This window comes from Epinephelus lanceolatus, chromosome 19, assembly GCF_041903045.1.
Source record: "Epinephelus lanceolatus isolate andai-2023 chromosome 19, ASM4190304v1, whole genome shotgun sequence".
In the NCBI taxonomy this organism is placed as follows: Eukaryota; Metazoa; Chordata; class Actinopteri; order Perciformes; family Serranidae; genus Epinephelus; species Epinephelus lanceolatus.
The window spans coordinates 23674951-23691703 of record NC_135752.1 but is presented as its reverse complement, the minus strand read 5'-3'; the positions used below and the strand labels follow the sequence as shown (position 1 = coordinate 23691703).

At 40.9% G+C, this 16753-nt stretch overlaps 1 protein-coding gene across 2 annotated transcripts in view; it reads right to left on the bottom strand.

The window, feature by feature from the left end:
• LOC117269343 (transmembrane protein 132D) overlaps positions 1 to 16215 on the bottom strand; it is a 50159-nt gene extending 33944 nt beyond the window's left edge. The window contains exons 1-4 of one of the 2 annotated variants that reach the window (XM_033646300.2): positions 15619 to 16215; positions 9068 to 9154; positions 8008 to 8935; positions 1505 to 1651 (exon numbers count right to left, since the gene is read on the bottom strand). In XM_033646300.2, coding sequence (XP_033502191.2) covers positions 1505 to 1651; positions 8008 to 8935; positions 9068 to 9154; positions 15619 to 15688 — 1232 coding nt within the window. In that variant the 5' untranslated portion in view covers positions 15689 to 16215. The remainder of the gene's footprint in view (positions 1 to 1504; positions 1652 to 8007; positions 8936 to 9067; positions 9155 to 15618) is intronic. The other variant, XM_033646301.2, reaches the window with a different exon arrangement.
• Between the last annotated feature and the right edge of the window lie 538 nt (positions 16216 to 16753).

Below are 16753 nucleotides of genomic sequence, written 5' to 3'. Positions count from 1 at the left end.
TTTTGGAACAGGGAAGAAACGTATATCTTTTTCCAACCTCTCCAGGTAACGAGTATCATTAATACACGACGTGCCCCAGGCACAACATTTAGCTCCAAATCCACAAAACCAGCCTGAAAATGAAGGAAATCTGAAACGACTGGTCGACTGGTCTGAGCTGACTTAGTGCTACGCTATGATTGGTCAGTCTGCATCTGGGGGCGGGACTTAGCAAAGGGTCAGTTGTTGGGCCTATACTGTGAAATAGTTACCACTAACAATTAGATCGTACCCCTCCATTGATACCATTTAAACCCATTTCTTAAACAAGATTTGCCTGCCACTTCTGTTTTTCTTTGTTTGTATTTCTTTTGTTGTTTTTGCAAGGCTGTTTGTGTTACAATTTTAATAGATATTCTATTCCTTTTAAAAATGTACCAGTACTTTCTTATTTATGTCTATGTTTTTATTTTTGATCATTGCTGTGTTTTATTCATTCTCTTTTTTAAAGCACTTTGGTCAGCGTTTGTTGTTTTTAAATGTGCTCTACGAATAAACTTGACATATTATTCTGTAAAGTAACTATTGTGATAAATAACTATCAATACCATTGCACCATTAATACCTTTAATCTCTTCAGTGCATCCTAATGAAACTTACTGAGCGCTAATTTAGGGAGCCAACATATGATTGAGGGCCACACAGGAAAAATGCAGGTGCGAGGTATCCACCGAAATCGCTAACTTTAGCTAATGACAGAACGTAAATCCTATGACACTTGTGAGGCGCCCCTAGTTGCCAGGTAACTTGTAGCTTTCTCCAAGTTGCCTCTAGCCTGACAGATGCGTCTTTAAGGGGGCACAGTTTGATGCGGTAGTCTAGCAGTGTATTAAATGTACAAGATTGAAAGTTAAAATATTGAAATGAACCCCAGATAATTAAAATATAATGAAAGCAATTCATATCACATTCAGGGGCCGCACACAATGACTGCCACTGACCCGCGGGACGCACTATGAGAAACAATGGTTTATTTGATGTCATGGATTTGTTCCTCCCATTGCTGTTTTAAATGTTCTAGCTCCTGCAGGATCTTTTTAATATTCTGAGTGTTAGACATCAAGTGTCTGCAGATGTGAACGGTCAATCCTCAAGGAAGAACTGCACAAAAGAGAATCTGCAAAAAGCAGAATGGGTATGAAAAACTAATTTCTTCTTGCGCTTATTTTTGTAGATACACATGGGTGCTCTCTTACCTCTACTGACTAAAGCAAGTCTACGTGAAAAATAATACAGTAAGAGTCTTTCACACAGATTAAAATGTGAAGTTGACTGTTTACAAATACCGTACTGTGTAGACAACACCAAGTGCAAGGCCATAAATTATTACTTTTCCAGTAAAATGAAATGTTGATATTAGTTTTTCATGATAACTGATTGCTTTCCTTAGGGTAGCAGCAGAGTTTATTGAGAGTGCCAAAAGATAAAGATAGTTTTCTGTGAGTAGAGAGACAACACGACTGACCTCTTTGCCGTGATAGCAACCTTCCTCTGGCAGACAACGGAGACAGTGTTGGGAGTCACTCCACTGCCAGGCTCCACTACGATGTCCCACAGCGCTGAGTCACTGGGCCGCGCCGCACTGAATGATAGGCCTGTTTTCACTGTTGCCCTGCAGTAAATACAGAAATAAATAAATACACATAATCCAATTAGTGCAAAACATGACTTGATTAAGTAACTCAGGTTTGATGTGAGGTGTGTAAAGTGATAGACATGGTCAAGACAACCTGCTGAGGTTCAAACCGAGCATCAGAATGGGGAAGAAAGGTGATTTAAGTGAGTATTTCAGAAACTGCTGATCTACTGGGATTTTCACACACAACCATCTCTAGGGTTTACAGAGGATGGTCTGAAAAAAGAGAAAATGAGCAGCAATTCTCTTGGTGAAAATGCTGTTTGTTCCTGACCGTGTCCATCCCTTTATGACCACAGTGTACCCATCTTCTGATGGCTACTTCCAGCAGGATAACGCACCATGTCACAAAGCTCAAATCATCTCAAACTGGTTTCTTGAACATGACAATGAGTTCACTGTACTCCAATGGCCTCCACAGTCACCACATCTCAATCCAATATAGCACCTTTGGGATGTGGTCTATGCTACCACAATTATTAAATGTAAGTCTATGGGAGGGTACCAAGGTTTGCGTTTTGTTGCTTGTGTACCTTCCCTTTCGATAAGCATGTGTTTTTTTCGGTGTATACATGTGTGTGCTTTGTATGTGTTTGTCTGTGTGAGCCTAACGAGGTGAGTCACAGACAGGCTGATGTATTGCAGGCTGCCAGCAGACTGAGAATTAGCGGGGGTATTTATTCCCATTAGCCCTGGGGACAACTGGGAATCAGTTAATCAGGTGTCTGATTCAGACACACACATCACTCTGCTAGGGGAGATACAACGCTTATTATAAATAATGTGAATGGACCAGACAGTGCTGGAGGTCCAACAATCACTAAACCTTTGTTTTTCAAAGCATATGTCTCTCTGCTAAATCGTCGAGTCAAATATTATTGGACGGGATCACAGAGCAGTTATTTAAGTCCCGGGCTGAAAAGTGATAATGGGGACACAAAACGCTTCTGATGCACGTTTAAAATGCAATGATTCACTAATCAGCACTCACACAGACACCTAGCTACGGGGTGGGAGCCTTGTGCGTTTCCAAAACAGGCCAATTTCCTCATGGCAGGGATTCAACGAGGTGCTGGAAATGTTCCAGAGGGAATTCAGCTCATGCTTACTGAAGAGCGTCACTCAGCTCCCGTGGTTTTGTCTGCAGGATATATTAACGCTGAGAATAATCTGAAAGCCTCAACCTCAGCCTCAGTAAGGTGTTGTACTAGGTTTGCAAACTTGCCGCTGGATTAAGATGTGTTATGTGTGACATCCATGTGACAACAGGTCGAATTTGGTCATGAGAGGATGCTTATTGTCAGAACAAAATGAAAGCTTAAGTAAATACATTTAAAATGCCATTAAACTTTCGTCACTTGTCCCATCTGTTGAACCAAGGAAAGACAGATCCACACTTTCATTATGTCTACTACGAATTCTGTTTCTGCCATCAGCATGTTCAGACACAAACTCCAGATTTATTAGATGTGTCAGTTTCTAGCAGCAGCCCTGCACTCCATCCACTTCACAGTCTGAAAGTGATAGATTCAATTAATAAACCACTTCCCCCCAAACAAAGACTTGAAAAGAAGATAATATACTTGGAAATTATTGCAGAAATTCTTCTTTTTTCCTTACACATTTGCTGCCCAGTAATGGTTGGGTGAGGCAACCTTCTATTTTAAAGCAATCAATCTGTCTACTCCTCTTTTAACAACCTGTAGTTTGTCATTTCAGCAACGGAACAGTATTCAAATAGCTGAAGAACATTTAAACTGACAGACGGGAAGATACAAAATCTATTCACGCTACAGTAAGGGTCAGTATGACTGCCCTCGTGCTCAGCACACACGCTTACAAATATTCATTTGTAATCAAACAGCAAACAGACTGATCAATAACTATTGAGACTGGGTCAAGGTCAGAGTTGTTTGACAGGCAAAACATAGAAAGCAAGCACACACACACACACACACACACACACACAAACATGATTGGTCTTTGAAGCAAGTTGACAATTCAATGAATGCTGGATAAAGACATGCTTGTGCAGAAAATCATTTTCTGGGATAAACCTTGTAGCCAAAGGCAAAATCTTTGTGCTACATTTTAGCCCATTAAAGACGTGAATGAATATTTGAAATGTAAAAACTATAAACATTTAATTTGATTATGTAGATCAAGCAGGCAGACTAAGAAAACTAAAAAAGTGAAAACTCATTTTGGAAAATGTTCTTTCTGTTGTTGTTGGGTTTTTTTTCAATCATAATTCAATCGAAAATGAGTTTTAACGAATGATAAATTTTGTTTTTGTTTTTTTAAGTTTTACATTTGTTTCTTGCAAATCCCATTTTAAAGCTCCAGTGTGTTGAATTCAAGCCACACTTCCACCAAACACTTTCAGTATGGTACCTTTGTAACCAAAAGTAACCCTTCAGACATGGTACCTAGACCCTAGCGTTTCCACTACAAACAGTACCATTAAATGTGGGCGGGGTTATTGTCACTCACGGCTCCGTCCAGCACTCACTGTATTTCCTCATTACCAGTGACACAGATGAAAGTCTGTTCTCTTATTTATCATCCGCAGAACGAGGCTGCACACGGACATTTTCAGGACAAAATAGAACAGGCTGCAGTGAGAGTCTCTCTGCATGAGATATTTAAAAATAGTGGGTTTGAGCATTTAGTCCTTCCAACGCAAGCTCGGGGGTTTAGTGTTGCCATAGCCCACTACTAATAAAACTCTCCACTGTAAGAACAGCGCCACCTTTTAGTACAGGATCTGTGTGCTAGGTACCCCAACAGAGGGGTGACCAAAAAGGGGATGGTACAGAACAGTTCCATTGGTACCATCCACAACTTTTCACAGTGGAAACAGAAAAAAAGCGCACCGAACTCAACTGTACCGTACTGCTCGATGGAAATGGGGCTTTAGTGGCATCTTGCAGTGAGGTTACAGAGCTGAAACTTCTTCAATATGCACGTCGAAGAACTACAGCGGCTGACACGAAAAGGCTAATGGCCCTATTTAAAGAGAGTTTGGTTTGTCCATTCTAGGCCACTGTATAAACAATGTGGTGGACTCTCCTCAAAGAGGACCTCCTGTGTATGTAGATATAAATGGCTCATTCTGTGGTAAAGAAAACACAACACTTCTTAATTTCAGGTGATTACACACTAGATAAAACAATATTATGAATATTATATACCATTTCTGCCAAAAGACGCTCCTAAATCCCACACACTGGACCTTTAACCAAACTACCTACACCCACCGACTCATTTTCCTGCTGCTTGTTGAGCTCAGCGTCACAGTGACAACAGCACCTGATGACCATCCTTCCCAGGGGTACGAACCACTTCAACTGGCTCCTGTTGAGCGTGGAGGAGCAGTAACTCAATGCCAGAATCTTCCCGGATCACTGAGTTTCTTGCCCACAAGCACACACAAGCCTCCCCGTGGAGCAACCTCATTTCGGCCACTTCTGTCCTCGCTCTTTGTCTTTGTCAGTCAGTACCCAGAGTTCATGACCACAGGTGGGGGTTGGGTGACAGCGGAATGGATATCGACCAGTAGAGTGAACAACTCTCCACTGCTGTTTTACCAGAGTCTGTCAATCTCTTTGTTTAAAAGTGTGGAAGTTGGAGCAACTCTTTTGTTTGCCTCTTAATTTCATCAGCCATTCATGCAGGAGAAAAGGAGTTTTTTCTTTTTTGGAACTGTGTTGTCTGCGGATATTTGGGGGTGGCTGTGACCCAGGAGGTAGAGCAGGTCGTCCACTGGTTGAAAGATCTGCGATCGATGCCTGGCTCTTTCAGTCCGCATGTCGAAGTGTCCTTGGGCAAGACACTGAACCCCAAATTGCTCCTGAAACCTTTGTCATCAGTGTGAGAATGTGGCATGTAGAATAAACCACTTTGAGTGTGGTTGCAGGAATAGAAAGAAACGATATGAACTTACCAAGTCTATGGCATCTTGTGTTTCATTGATATTCCAACACTGTACATTTTCACTTTCTGAAGAGCTCACAAATAGTTTGATATTAATCTGATGAAATGGTCATCATTCCATGTGATGCCAATTTTAAAAATAGATAATTTTTAATAAAAAATGTGGTGCTTACAAGCTGCCTGTGTGTTTAACAGGTGGGTGTGATGGCCTTGCAAACCGCCAACAGATCGACATGGTTAATCCTGGCAGTCAGCCCACATCATCTCTACCCTAAAGGGTTAACCTCTTGATTCATTTTCAATCAGGGCCACAGATTATCTGGCCTAACCCTGCTGGAGTGGACTCAATCTTGGGCCAAAGAGCGAAGTAGAGCAGGGATTTCTCCCAGGAGGAATCAATCACTTTGCCAAGCTCCTCAGAGCTAGCCTTCACTTGGACTAAACCTCTGGACTCAGTCGCCTCTTCTTGTTCAATCTCATTCTGAATGTGGCAGTAGGTCAGGAATACACGGAGTGAAATCACTGACCTGACTGGAAGAACTTCATCGGTTCGGTCAGTGAGTCAGAATTTGGGGAATTTTAGGTGGAGAGTCTATAAATCCTTTCAAATAGTCAAAACAACAGAAAATGTTAAACGGTCAGCATCTCTACTAAATCTTGTATCATGTAATTTCAACAATGCTAGCAAAGCTACATTCAGGTCAGTGGGTCCGTGTGTGCAGGCATGTTTGTGCCTGTGGATGGTAAGTATGATGTTTGAGAAAGGATTTACTGACACACAGCCACAGGTTTAACTATGTGCCCTATGGATTAATACACATATCTTAACATTCCTCTCCATTTTCCTGCATCCCGTCGCAGATTACTGCGGGGTTGGTATGTTGTTTGCAGCATGATATCACTAAATCATGGGATTAGAGAAAAATTTGTCTTGCATTTCAAACAAAACCATTAAGCTGAATAAAGACTGGAAACCTCGCTGCGATGGCTTTACACTTCACTGATCTGAAACATACTAATAAAAAACGATTTTACTTCACTCAGTGATGTGCATCAAAAGGCAGAAAGCAGAAACTTTGAAACAGATTGAACTGTGGGTGTCAGTGCAACACGGCTGCTTTTATATTAACTTCACTTTCACCCACAGGAGTGAGGGAGATGTTAGTTATTTGTTTTCCTGCTCCATTAAATAGATGCATTATTTATGAAGTCAAATACCCAGGGAACCTTGTTGAAATGTTAGTGGGATGTTGAGATATGGAAACCGGTGAATCATTTGCCAATTATTTCCCTGTTTATGGAAGAGTGCTCTCCATAACTCCCCCACTAACTGAGAAGTTGAAGTAGACAGGATATAACATGTCAGTAATTTATGAAGCCAGTGAAACTGGCAGACAACACAAGTCATGTTGGCGCTCAAGCATTTTACTGAATGGCCTTGATGGCGAGCCCCATCAGTATTCAAGTGCCTTAAGTAACCATTTAAATGCATGGAGCTTATCCTTCATGAAGATGCTCAAATACACCGTTCATCATGGTGATTCAACTTGGTTTCAGTCTCTTTTTCTGCTTCATACGTTTCAGTGACAATTAAATTTTATGTGACTCCTCCTAAACTCTTGGCCTCTGCAGACTCAGCAACATAGTTGAATAATTGTAATGTTTTCTGAGAGTGGCATCTTCAGCTACACTTCCTTATGCTTAATTTAGTTATGCATGGCGAAAATGTGATGTTGGTAGGCACGCTTCTCGTTTGTGTGCGAGACTGTTTATGCAGAAGCATTTTGAATGGTAAGGTTTCAGAGGAAGTGCATGTGTTTGGGAAGAACTGAGGATATGACTGTATAAATGACACTTAGATTATACTGCAGGAGCTCTGTGAAAGTTTGTAAATTTATGTCTTGATAAAGTTTTGCTGTTGTTGAATGTGGTCCCCATTCATTCATCCATCCATCCATTTTCAACCGCTTATCTGAAGCCAGGTTGTCGGGGCAGCAGGCTGAGCTAAGTATTCCAGACATCCTTCTCCCCAGACACTCTTTCTAGCTCCTCCACCCCCAGGCTAGATGAGATATGGAATTCCTCCAGTATGTTCTGGGTCTGCCCCGGAGCCTCCTACCAGTTGGATGTGCCAGGAACACCTCTAAAGGGCGGCGCCCAGTAGGCATCCTGATCGGATGCATGAACCACCTCAACTGACCCCTTAAGACGTGAAGGAGCAGTGACTCTACTCCGAGCCCTCTGAGCTCCTTACCCTTTTACCCCTATGACTCTAACTCAACAAGAATTTTCTCAGTTTTTGGATTCTTCGGTCACCAGAGGCATGCGAGAAAATAGTTTCACTCCTGTATTTTAAGAGCAAAAGGAAAGCAAAAGAAAAAGTGAAGATTTCTCACCTGAGTGTGAAACTTTCCAGAGTCGATGTGCTCGCCAGGAAGACATAGAAAGTTGCCACGTCTGTGGCCTTCAGGGGCTTAGAAGAGGTCTGGATGACCACTGCGCCTCCCAGTCTCAGTCGAAAAAAGGTTGGGTTCCCTGGTGGAGTTCTGAGCAAATTGACACTTCCTATCCGCCTCATCGGTGTCCCTGATCCTCCAGAGTCTCTTCCTCTTCCCACGCCGACACGTTGCAGGCTATCCTGTGGGGTACACTGGCCTGTCTGATCCCTGCGACTCTGGAAGTAGACCTCCACAAGATTCCCCTGAAGACCTTTAATTCCTTCGGTCCTTCCTGCTTCCCTGCTAGAGCTGCCCGATCGGCTGCCTGAGCTGAACCAGGCGGGTTCTGGCTTCAGCTGTGCCACACAAAATCCACCTGGAGACACAAGGCACGCCCCACGAACTTCCCTTGTCTCCCAGAAGGCATAAGCTGTCACACAGTGAGCTCCTTCCTTTGCCTTAGCTCCAGCGCCTTTCTTGCCATTATCTTCTCCAGACCCTGTCCTTTCTTGCCCAACAGTGATGCCACTTTCAGTGGGCATGTGGAAGAGAATCTTGACAACAGGAGATGAGGAACGAACCTGGCGGGCCAAAATGACTGGCAGGATCGTGCGCCCACTGAGGAGCAGGTCTGGAGGAATCGGGGCGTCCACTGTAAGGGGGCCGTATGAAGCGTTGACAGCTGGCTGGAGGAACTCAGCGCCTTTACCAGTGATGAGAAAAGTCTGAGTCTGAGTCTTCAGGCTGGAGTTCCCCGATGGCTCGGGGCTGTCTTGCCTCAGAAACATGTGGTTCACATTGAGAACCTGAAAGTTGACAGTGGGATAAACTGGAGATGGGGTGGAGGATGTCCCAGTGTCCATGGCAACCTTCTGACTTTCAGCAACTGGGAAGAGAGAATTTACAAATAGAGATTAGTGCAATAACTACTTAACCTTTCAGTGTTACGTTTCAAATCTGCTTTTAAGATTCACACAGTTGCCACTTAAAAAATCAGTCAGTTATTTTAATTGAGAACCTTTGATGACGACGGCAGGATGACGAATGTTGACAAAGGACTCACAGCTGGAGAAACACATCAAAGGGTCAAGGACGGGGGTGAGTTCTGCAGGGATTAAGAATAAGTGGTGATGGCAGGTAGGTCACTGTGAGGAGCAAAGGGCAGTGGGACTCAGGGTAAAGAAAATTAGTTGTTGATGCAGCAAACATGGCTCATTTCACAGTGTAGTTCCTGCACAGGAAAAGAGGAGAGCAAAGGAAAACACACAAGGTGTTTGTGGTGGAGGGATGTAAGAATTAAGACAAACAGGAGAGAGGAGGGTCAGGCATGTAAATAGGATGGAACAGTTAGGTTTGGCCTTTAATAGTGAGAGTGCTTCCTTTAAGTGTGCAAGGAGACAGATTGATCTGCTCTTTTGAACGTCAACTCTATGAAAAAACACCTAAAATTAATTGCTGCAACATTTAGATCATTAATTTTTAGGACCATCATTACTGCTGGGATTTTTTTTAACCGTTTAATAATGCTGAGCACATTTTCGCTTACACTGCCTTTCAAGCAACTTAAAAACCCCGGCTAATTCTGTCTCTAAAAGTTGAAGAGACTAATCAAATAACCATTAGCAAAACACTTTGAACTAACAAAATGCACCTCAAAGGTGATTCACTTCTACGTAGTGCAGAAACAACAGTCGTATGACAGTGCTCAGTGTTGTTGAACTTATGGATGGATTACTGAACGGGCCAACCAGGCACAGGCTCAGGGGCTCCATGTGTCAGGGGCCCCCATGGCCTTCATTTGCAAAATGTCAATCAAATTACTATAACACATATCAACCAAGACAGGACTTAAATTGTCGACAAAGAGATGCAAAGCAACTGCCAAGAAACACAAAACCACAAAAAGATGCATTGTGACTAGGGTTTGATACCATAGGGTATTGAACTGATACCGGTACTAGTTCCAGTACCTCTAATTTGGCACTGGCACCCAATGGTACCTTCACTTTTTCTGTACCAACAAATATTTTATTTTTGAACAAGCTGCAGGGGTAAAGTAATCAACTGAAAATGTATTTCTGCCGCTTTGCTCTTTTCTAGTCACACATAGTACTAATCTTCTGTCTTCTTCCAGATGCTGAAACTATCGGTGGCAGCACTGACCGCCACATTAGTTTCAGTTTCATTTTTGGCTTGCTGGGAAGGCTTAATAGATTCGGAGAGCTTCAGCCTCCTGTCTGAGGTTTCTTCTGTTGGGGTGGCTCTGCTGAGTTCTGTTGCTGGCTTCAGAGTTTTGTGGCTGGCTTTCAGGCTTTGGGGTGCTTCATGGCACTTTTGGCTCTTGTTTTAGGGTACTTTCACACCTGCCCTGTTAGGTTCGGTCGGTTCAATCGAAGTCAAGTTTGTTTGTCACCTAAGTGCAGTTTGTTTGGGCAGGTGTGAACACAGCAATCGCACTCAGGTGCACAACAAAAAAAAAAAAAAACGGGCCAAGACCTTCTTGAAGAGGTGGTCCCGGTCTGGTTACAAATGAACTCTGGTGCGGTTCGTTTGTGGTGAGAACGTGTTCTGACCTCGATCCAAACCAACTGCAGTCACATGACACACTGTTTGGGTTAAACATGAGCATGTTACAGTCCTGGAGGATTATTAATGTGCACCTCCTCCTGTACTGCCTTAATATGCACATTCAGCACATCCAATGCATCAAAACATTGTTTTCTAGTTGGAGCCGCGCCTCGTTTTCAAACTGTATGGTTTGACTAAAATGAACAATGACAGCAATATAGTGCACGATGAGCAGCGCTAAAATCAACCTGCGTAGTTGTCCCTCCATTTTGACATTAGAAAGTGTCACATTTATCTTGTAAGTGTACTCTTCTTCAATGTTTTGTTTACTTCCTGGATTTTTCCCACAAGGAAATTCTGACTAATCAAGAGCCGCTTTCTCATGCGAGGCATTTGATCTGGTCTGCTTGTAAATGCTGCCATGAGAGGACGAACCAACTCTAGGCAATTATACAACTTTGTAACAAAATTAGTCCCTGGTTCAGACCAAAGGAGACAACTCTAGGTCTGAAAGCACCCTAAGCCTAGCGTTCTCACCCAGATGTGCCAACATTTTGCAGCAGTGGATTTAATGTGAATCAGCACTCTGTAGTACCAACATAATTTGGACGGCACCCCTAAAAGTAGGGTACCCAACGTTTATAATGACTATAAAGAGATTCAATACAACAACAAAAAAAGAGGCAAAACCACAAAATCTGTGTGTCTTGCTCGTATGTAGGAGAGATGTTGAGGCCTTTAGTGTATTTGTGCCCAGGAGCCTATTGTCTCATTATCTGCCCATGGTTAGACTGATGGGAAAAGACCATACAGCGTCATCTCTATTGTATACAATATAACCAGATGGTAACAATTATACTAAATCCACAGGTCGCATATTAAGTGTTCAGCCAAATGACACACTACTGCTAAATGGCTCTATTTCAGGGAATTGAACACATTATATTCTTTATTATAGTTTTCATTTCTAGCACTAAAACATAGGAATACTATGTTTATAACTCTTATGTGGTACTCTATGCAGCCAAGGTCTCATTTAAACTTAACAGAAATAACATTTTTCCACTCTCCACGTACTACTTCTATGCACTGCAATAAAGAGAATGGCAAATGCAGAGTCTGTGTGGTAAAAAGCCTCCCTCTAACTTCCGCAGGATGACTGTTTGTCCCAACAGGATGCTGTGTGCGACAGCTTTGAACCTCCTCCTGCCAAAGACACTTGGTGTTGTGCCAGCGCCCCTGTTAAAGTGATCCAGAATTAATGTGCAAATTTCTCTATATCATAAAAATAATTTATCTGAAGGTAAACGTACGGTAATGCAAAACACCTTTTCCTCCCCTAAAGGTTTCAGAAGTGATACATAATTCTTTTCTGGTTTTCTAACCATATTTCATGAACATATCCATATGTAAATCAATTTTCTTTCTGAAGGCAAAGGAAAATCTATAAAAGACACAGATGTCAGAGTTGATATGAAAAATGTAGCACTCAAAAAAGTACAGAGGAAACTGTCTCATGGATTCCAGGGATCAGACTGATGCCTGAAGGAGTTTTACATTAAAAGGTCAGAGTAGATATTGGCTGGTACACATCGCATGTGCATATCCTCAAGTGAAACAGAATGCAAAGGTGATCCGACTGTGCATCAATGCTATCTGCTGCTGCGAATCAGTCTATACCTGGGGCTGTCAGAACGGAAACCCAACCGCCTAACTTGTTTAAATAAACTGACATTTAGTGGGACCCTTTATTATCTCTGCTAAGGGGAAGGGAGTTTATCTATGAACAGGCCTTTTAAAATAGGCCCCAGGCCAAGAATCAACTAATTAGATTTTGGTGATGATCCAGTTCTGAGGTTTCCACTTTTAGATGATTATTGGCTTTCAGCCATAAACACGAATGAATAGTTAAAACATCACAATCAAAGGACTTGAATCCTAACCCTGGTAAGTTTTAATCAAATTTTAGTTTTATAAATGCTGACTTTGGCCTGAAGTTGGGAAATTATTCTTCAGTAGATGTCTGTGCTTTGGAGCTGCAGATGTTAGAAAATAGTAAAAAATGTGCCTCCCAGTCTCTCAAAGCCAAAATCTTGTCTTAAAATCTCTTGTTTTCTCCAAATCACAAAGATTTTCTTTAAAAATGATACTGGCAAAATATTTTTCAGTCGTTATCAGACGTCCTGGGGCGACCTGTGGATCCTGATCCACTGACCTCACTCTTTGGTATTAAAAGGTTCTGATCTTGTGTTACCAGCTCCCAACATAATATGATGTTATTACCCTAGTATGTACGAGCATGTACATTGATATTATTGAACTGGAAGCAAACACAGGCTCCTGCTGTTAAGGATGTGAAGCACCACCTACATTTGGAAAAGATTAAATTCTCCTTAAGAGGGTGTCAAAACAAATTCTACCAGATCTAGCAACCGTTTCTAGACCACATTAAGAGGGATACACTAAGTTCTTCCCTTAACTAGCCTAGCTTAAATTACACAAAACATGTTCAATCTGACATCTTTCAAAATTCCCAGCTATATTAAATTTTTTAGAGCTGTTTATCTATTCATTGTCTTTTTTAAATTGTTTTAAATAGAATGCTAAACAGAACGATATGTTTTACTCGTAAGTCTTTTATTTTGCAAACTTATGTCTTTCTTTACATGTATGACAAACCACCTTTAAAGGAAATGACCACTTTAGAATGAAAATACAGACAGTACTTACTGACCCTCATGCCGACAAGAAGTCCAGTGTAGTTTTTTAATCCACAAAACTCGTTCGGGGTATCGGAGGATAACAGCTAGCCGGATTTTTCCAAACACTTGAAGTGCATGGAACCAAAATCATGTTGAAAATCATTTATTTTGAAAATGTAATAACACTCGGCTAATGCATTTCAAAAACGTCAGAACGGCTTGTCCGTCCATTGTAAGCCAATGCAACTCGCGATAATCGAGAACAAGAACGTCTCTGAATGTTCTCGAGTCTCGCACAAGTTGCCATGTAACCACAGCACGCCTGCAGGCTAACTGACCACAGTGAGAAATTATGCTATAAAAGTGGAGTAAATTATGTATGGAAAAATCCAGCTAGCTGTTATCCTCCGATACCCCGAACAAGTTTTGTGGATTAAAAAACTACACTGGACTTCTTGTCGGCATGAGGGTGAGTAAGTACTGTCTGTATTTTCATTCTAAAGTGGCCATTTCCTTTATGGGTATTTTTGATTTTTGACTTTTATTTTCTACATTTTTGTACCAGAAATTCTGTTTCTACTTTTATACGCCTGACACTGTTTGTTTAACTTTGAAAACCCCAATAAAGAGAGTTGGGGGGAAAAACTTATACCAGGCAGGAAGTGGCAGGAAATCTCTATATTTGAGAGGCTGGAAACATAATTTTACTTTAGAAATTAATTGATTATCAAAATAGTTGCCTATTATTGTTATGTTGATCGACCAAACAATTTTAAGACAAATCAATGTAGCTCTAGTCAGTATTCTACTCCAACAAGCACGTCTGAATACCTTCAATTTTTCTGTACAAATAGTACTTTCGTTGCTTGTCAGAAAAAAAGCCCCTTTAATAGATCCAACCGCTGTCTCAAGGTTGTAAATCCATCCTTTTATAATGTATCCTCATACTGACTGGCCCCTATCACATCAAAAGGGTATGCTGCAGGTCAGAGCAATTCATGGAATGAAGAAAACACAAAAGAGGCTCAAGCAAAGCTGACAAAAAAGCAAGAAAGGACATAGTCCATGCTGAGATGATGATTGTAAGTAATGCTCACACACACATTCTGGTAAACATTAAAATAAAAGTGTTTGAATGAAGCCTTCCCAAAATTCCTTTGATCTGATGTTTAAAATTAGTCCTGATACACACTGCTGTGCTTCACTGAACATATTATTTATTGATCAGATATCACTTTGGTGAGTCCTGGCTGGATCCCCTGAAGTATCCTGACTTGTGACATCAGAAGAACTATTTCAGCTACTGTTGTAAATGTTAGTTCAACCTCAGACGGGCTCGCTGACACAACATCTGTGACTGGACTGTAAGATAAGGCCGCCATGCATATTCATCGGCTCCCATGCAGGCGAGATATCAAAGGCTGAACTCTATCACTTAGACACGCATTAAGAGCACAGCTGCACAGCTGAGTCCTGCACCAGCAGAAATCCAGCAGTCCCCACATTATGTATGATGAAAAATGCACACACAGATACCACGGGCAGATATAAACCCAGGCAATCTCAGGAAGTAGACTCTCGCATGATATCAGTATCACAGAGAGACAGACAAGCTTACTGTGACTCCATAGCTCCCAATGCAGGTTATCTTTAAACAACCAGAGGAACAGCTGTGCAACCACAGCTTCAGGCCTCTTTAATCCCACAGATGAGGTCTGCCGATGCACACCGGAGAGCGTGCTGTCACTTTCATTCAGACAGAGGGACAATGAAATGGACACAGGGCATGGGTAGTGACTTTAAAATCCTCAGAAATAGGAAAACACAGCTCACATCCTTACAAAGCCAGTCACAAAATGGTCCTAAAATCCCAATGTGAACATTTACGAAACTGGTTCTTTATATTTAAGGCTCACTACTCAAATATATCCTCCTACTATCTTCCTAATAACTGCATTATCATGTAGGGGTCTTCCAAAAAAGACCAAAAAGTGCTAACCACAGGAAACAGCATACTGTCTTATTTTGTTCATGTGTGAGATTGCACCAAAACTCCAATAAAAGCACATCTTGAAATTCAAATTTCTGTGTGTTCAGATCATCAAAGCATCCACAAGAGCATATGTACTCATTTCATCTTCATTAATGTTTCCTTGTAAACACAGCTGAAGCCTTTAGGCTACTTCCAGCCCAGTTATTTTCATATATGTGAAGACATTTCCTGGGTCTCCTCCAACACTCTTGATCAATAGATGAATAAATTCAGCAGCAGCTCATCAAAAGCAGACATAAATCTCACCTTTAACAGCTGTAAGAACAGTCAGTGCGATGACTGGGAGCAATGCACGGAGGGAAAAGTTGAGCATCATTTCAGCAAAGTTGCAGGTTGTGCTGCGCCCTCCGGAAGCTTTGGTGACTGTCTGCAGTCGGTTTAAAGAAAGCGCAGGAAGCAAATCACTACATTGTCTTAAAGTAAAAGTCGCTTTACTTTCTTATCCACACGTAACTTCGCCTTGTTGCATCTGGGATAGTTTTGCAAATGTGCTCTCCTCCTTTTGGGTCCTCTGGATGATGAGAGGGATGTTTTCCTCCGGGAGCACACGGCTCGAGCTGGCTCGAGCTGGCACGGCAGGACAGCAACAGGCACGGCTATTCCCATGATAGAAATCTGTAAACATGTGCCGTCTGTCAGATTAACGAGACCCACGTGGGTAATCGCCGGTAGGGGAAGAGCTGCGAGCAAATTAAATGCACACTGGGTCAAGAGGATCAGTGGTTTCTCCACGAGTCATTTTTAATGTTGATGTAACAAATTAAGGATATGATTCTGGGCCAAAGGGCGAGTTCATTTGCAGGAACACATGATGATGATGATGATGATGATGATTTATTTTTATTTTTATTTAATTTCTTTTTTATTTTTCCAGTTATGATTATTATTACTATTACTATTTTTTTAATTTTATTTCTATTAGTATTTTTTTATTTAACCAGTCATGATTATTATTATTATTATTATTATTATTATCATTACTAATAAACTGTTTTAGAGGGAAAACTCTTTTTTATTATTTATTAAATATTTCTATTAATTTATTTATTTTTATTATTTTTCCAGTAATTATTATTATTATTATTATTATTATTATTATTATTACTAATAAACTGTTTTAGAAGGAAAAAAAGTTCTCACTATTTCTTATTATTATTTTTGTATTATTTTTCCAGTAATTATGATTATTTTCTATTCTATTTTATTCTATTTTATTTTAATTCTATTAATTAGTGTTTGCAGTTATGATGATGATGATGATCTTTTTATATATTTTTTATTTTTCATTTTATTTCTTTTATTTCTTTTTATTTTTCCAGTTATGATGGTGATTATTGTTATTATTGATAATGATAATAATGATAATAATAATAATAAATTG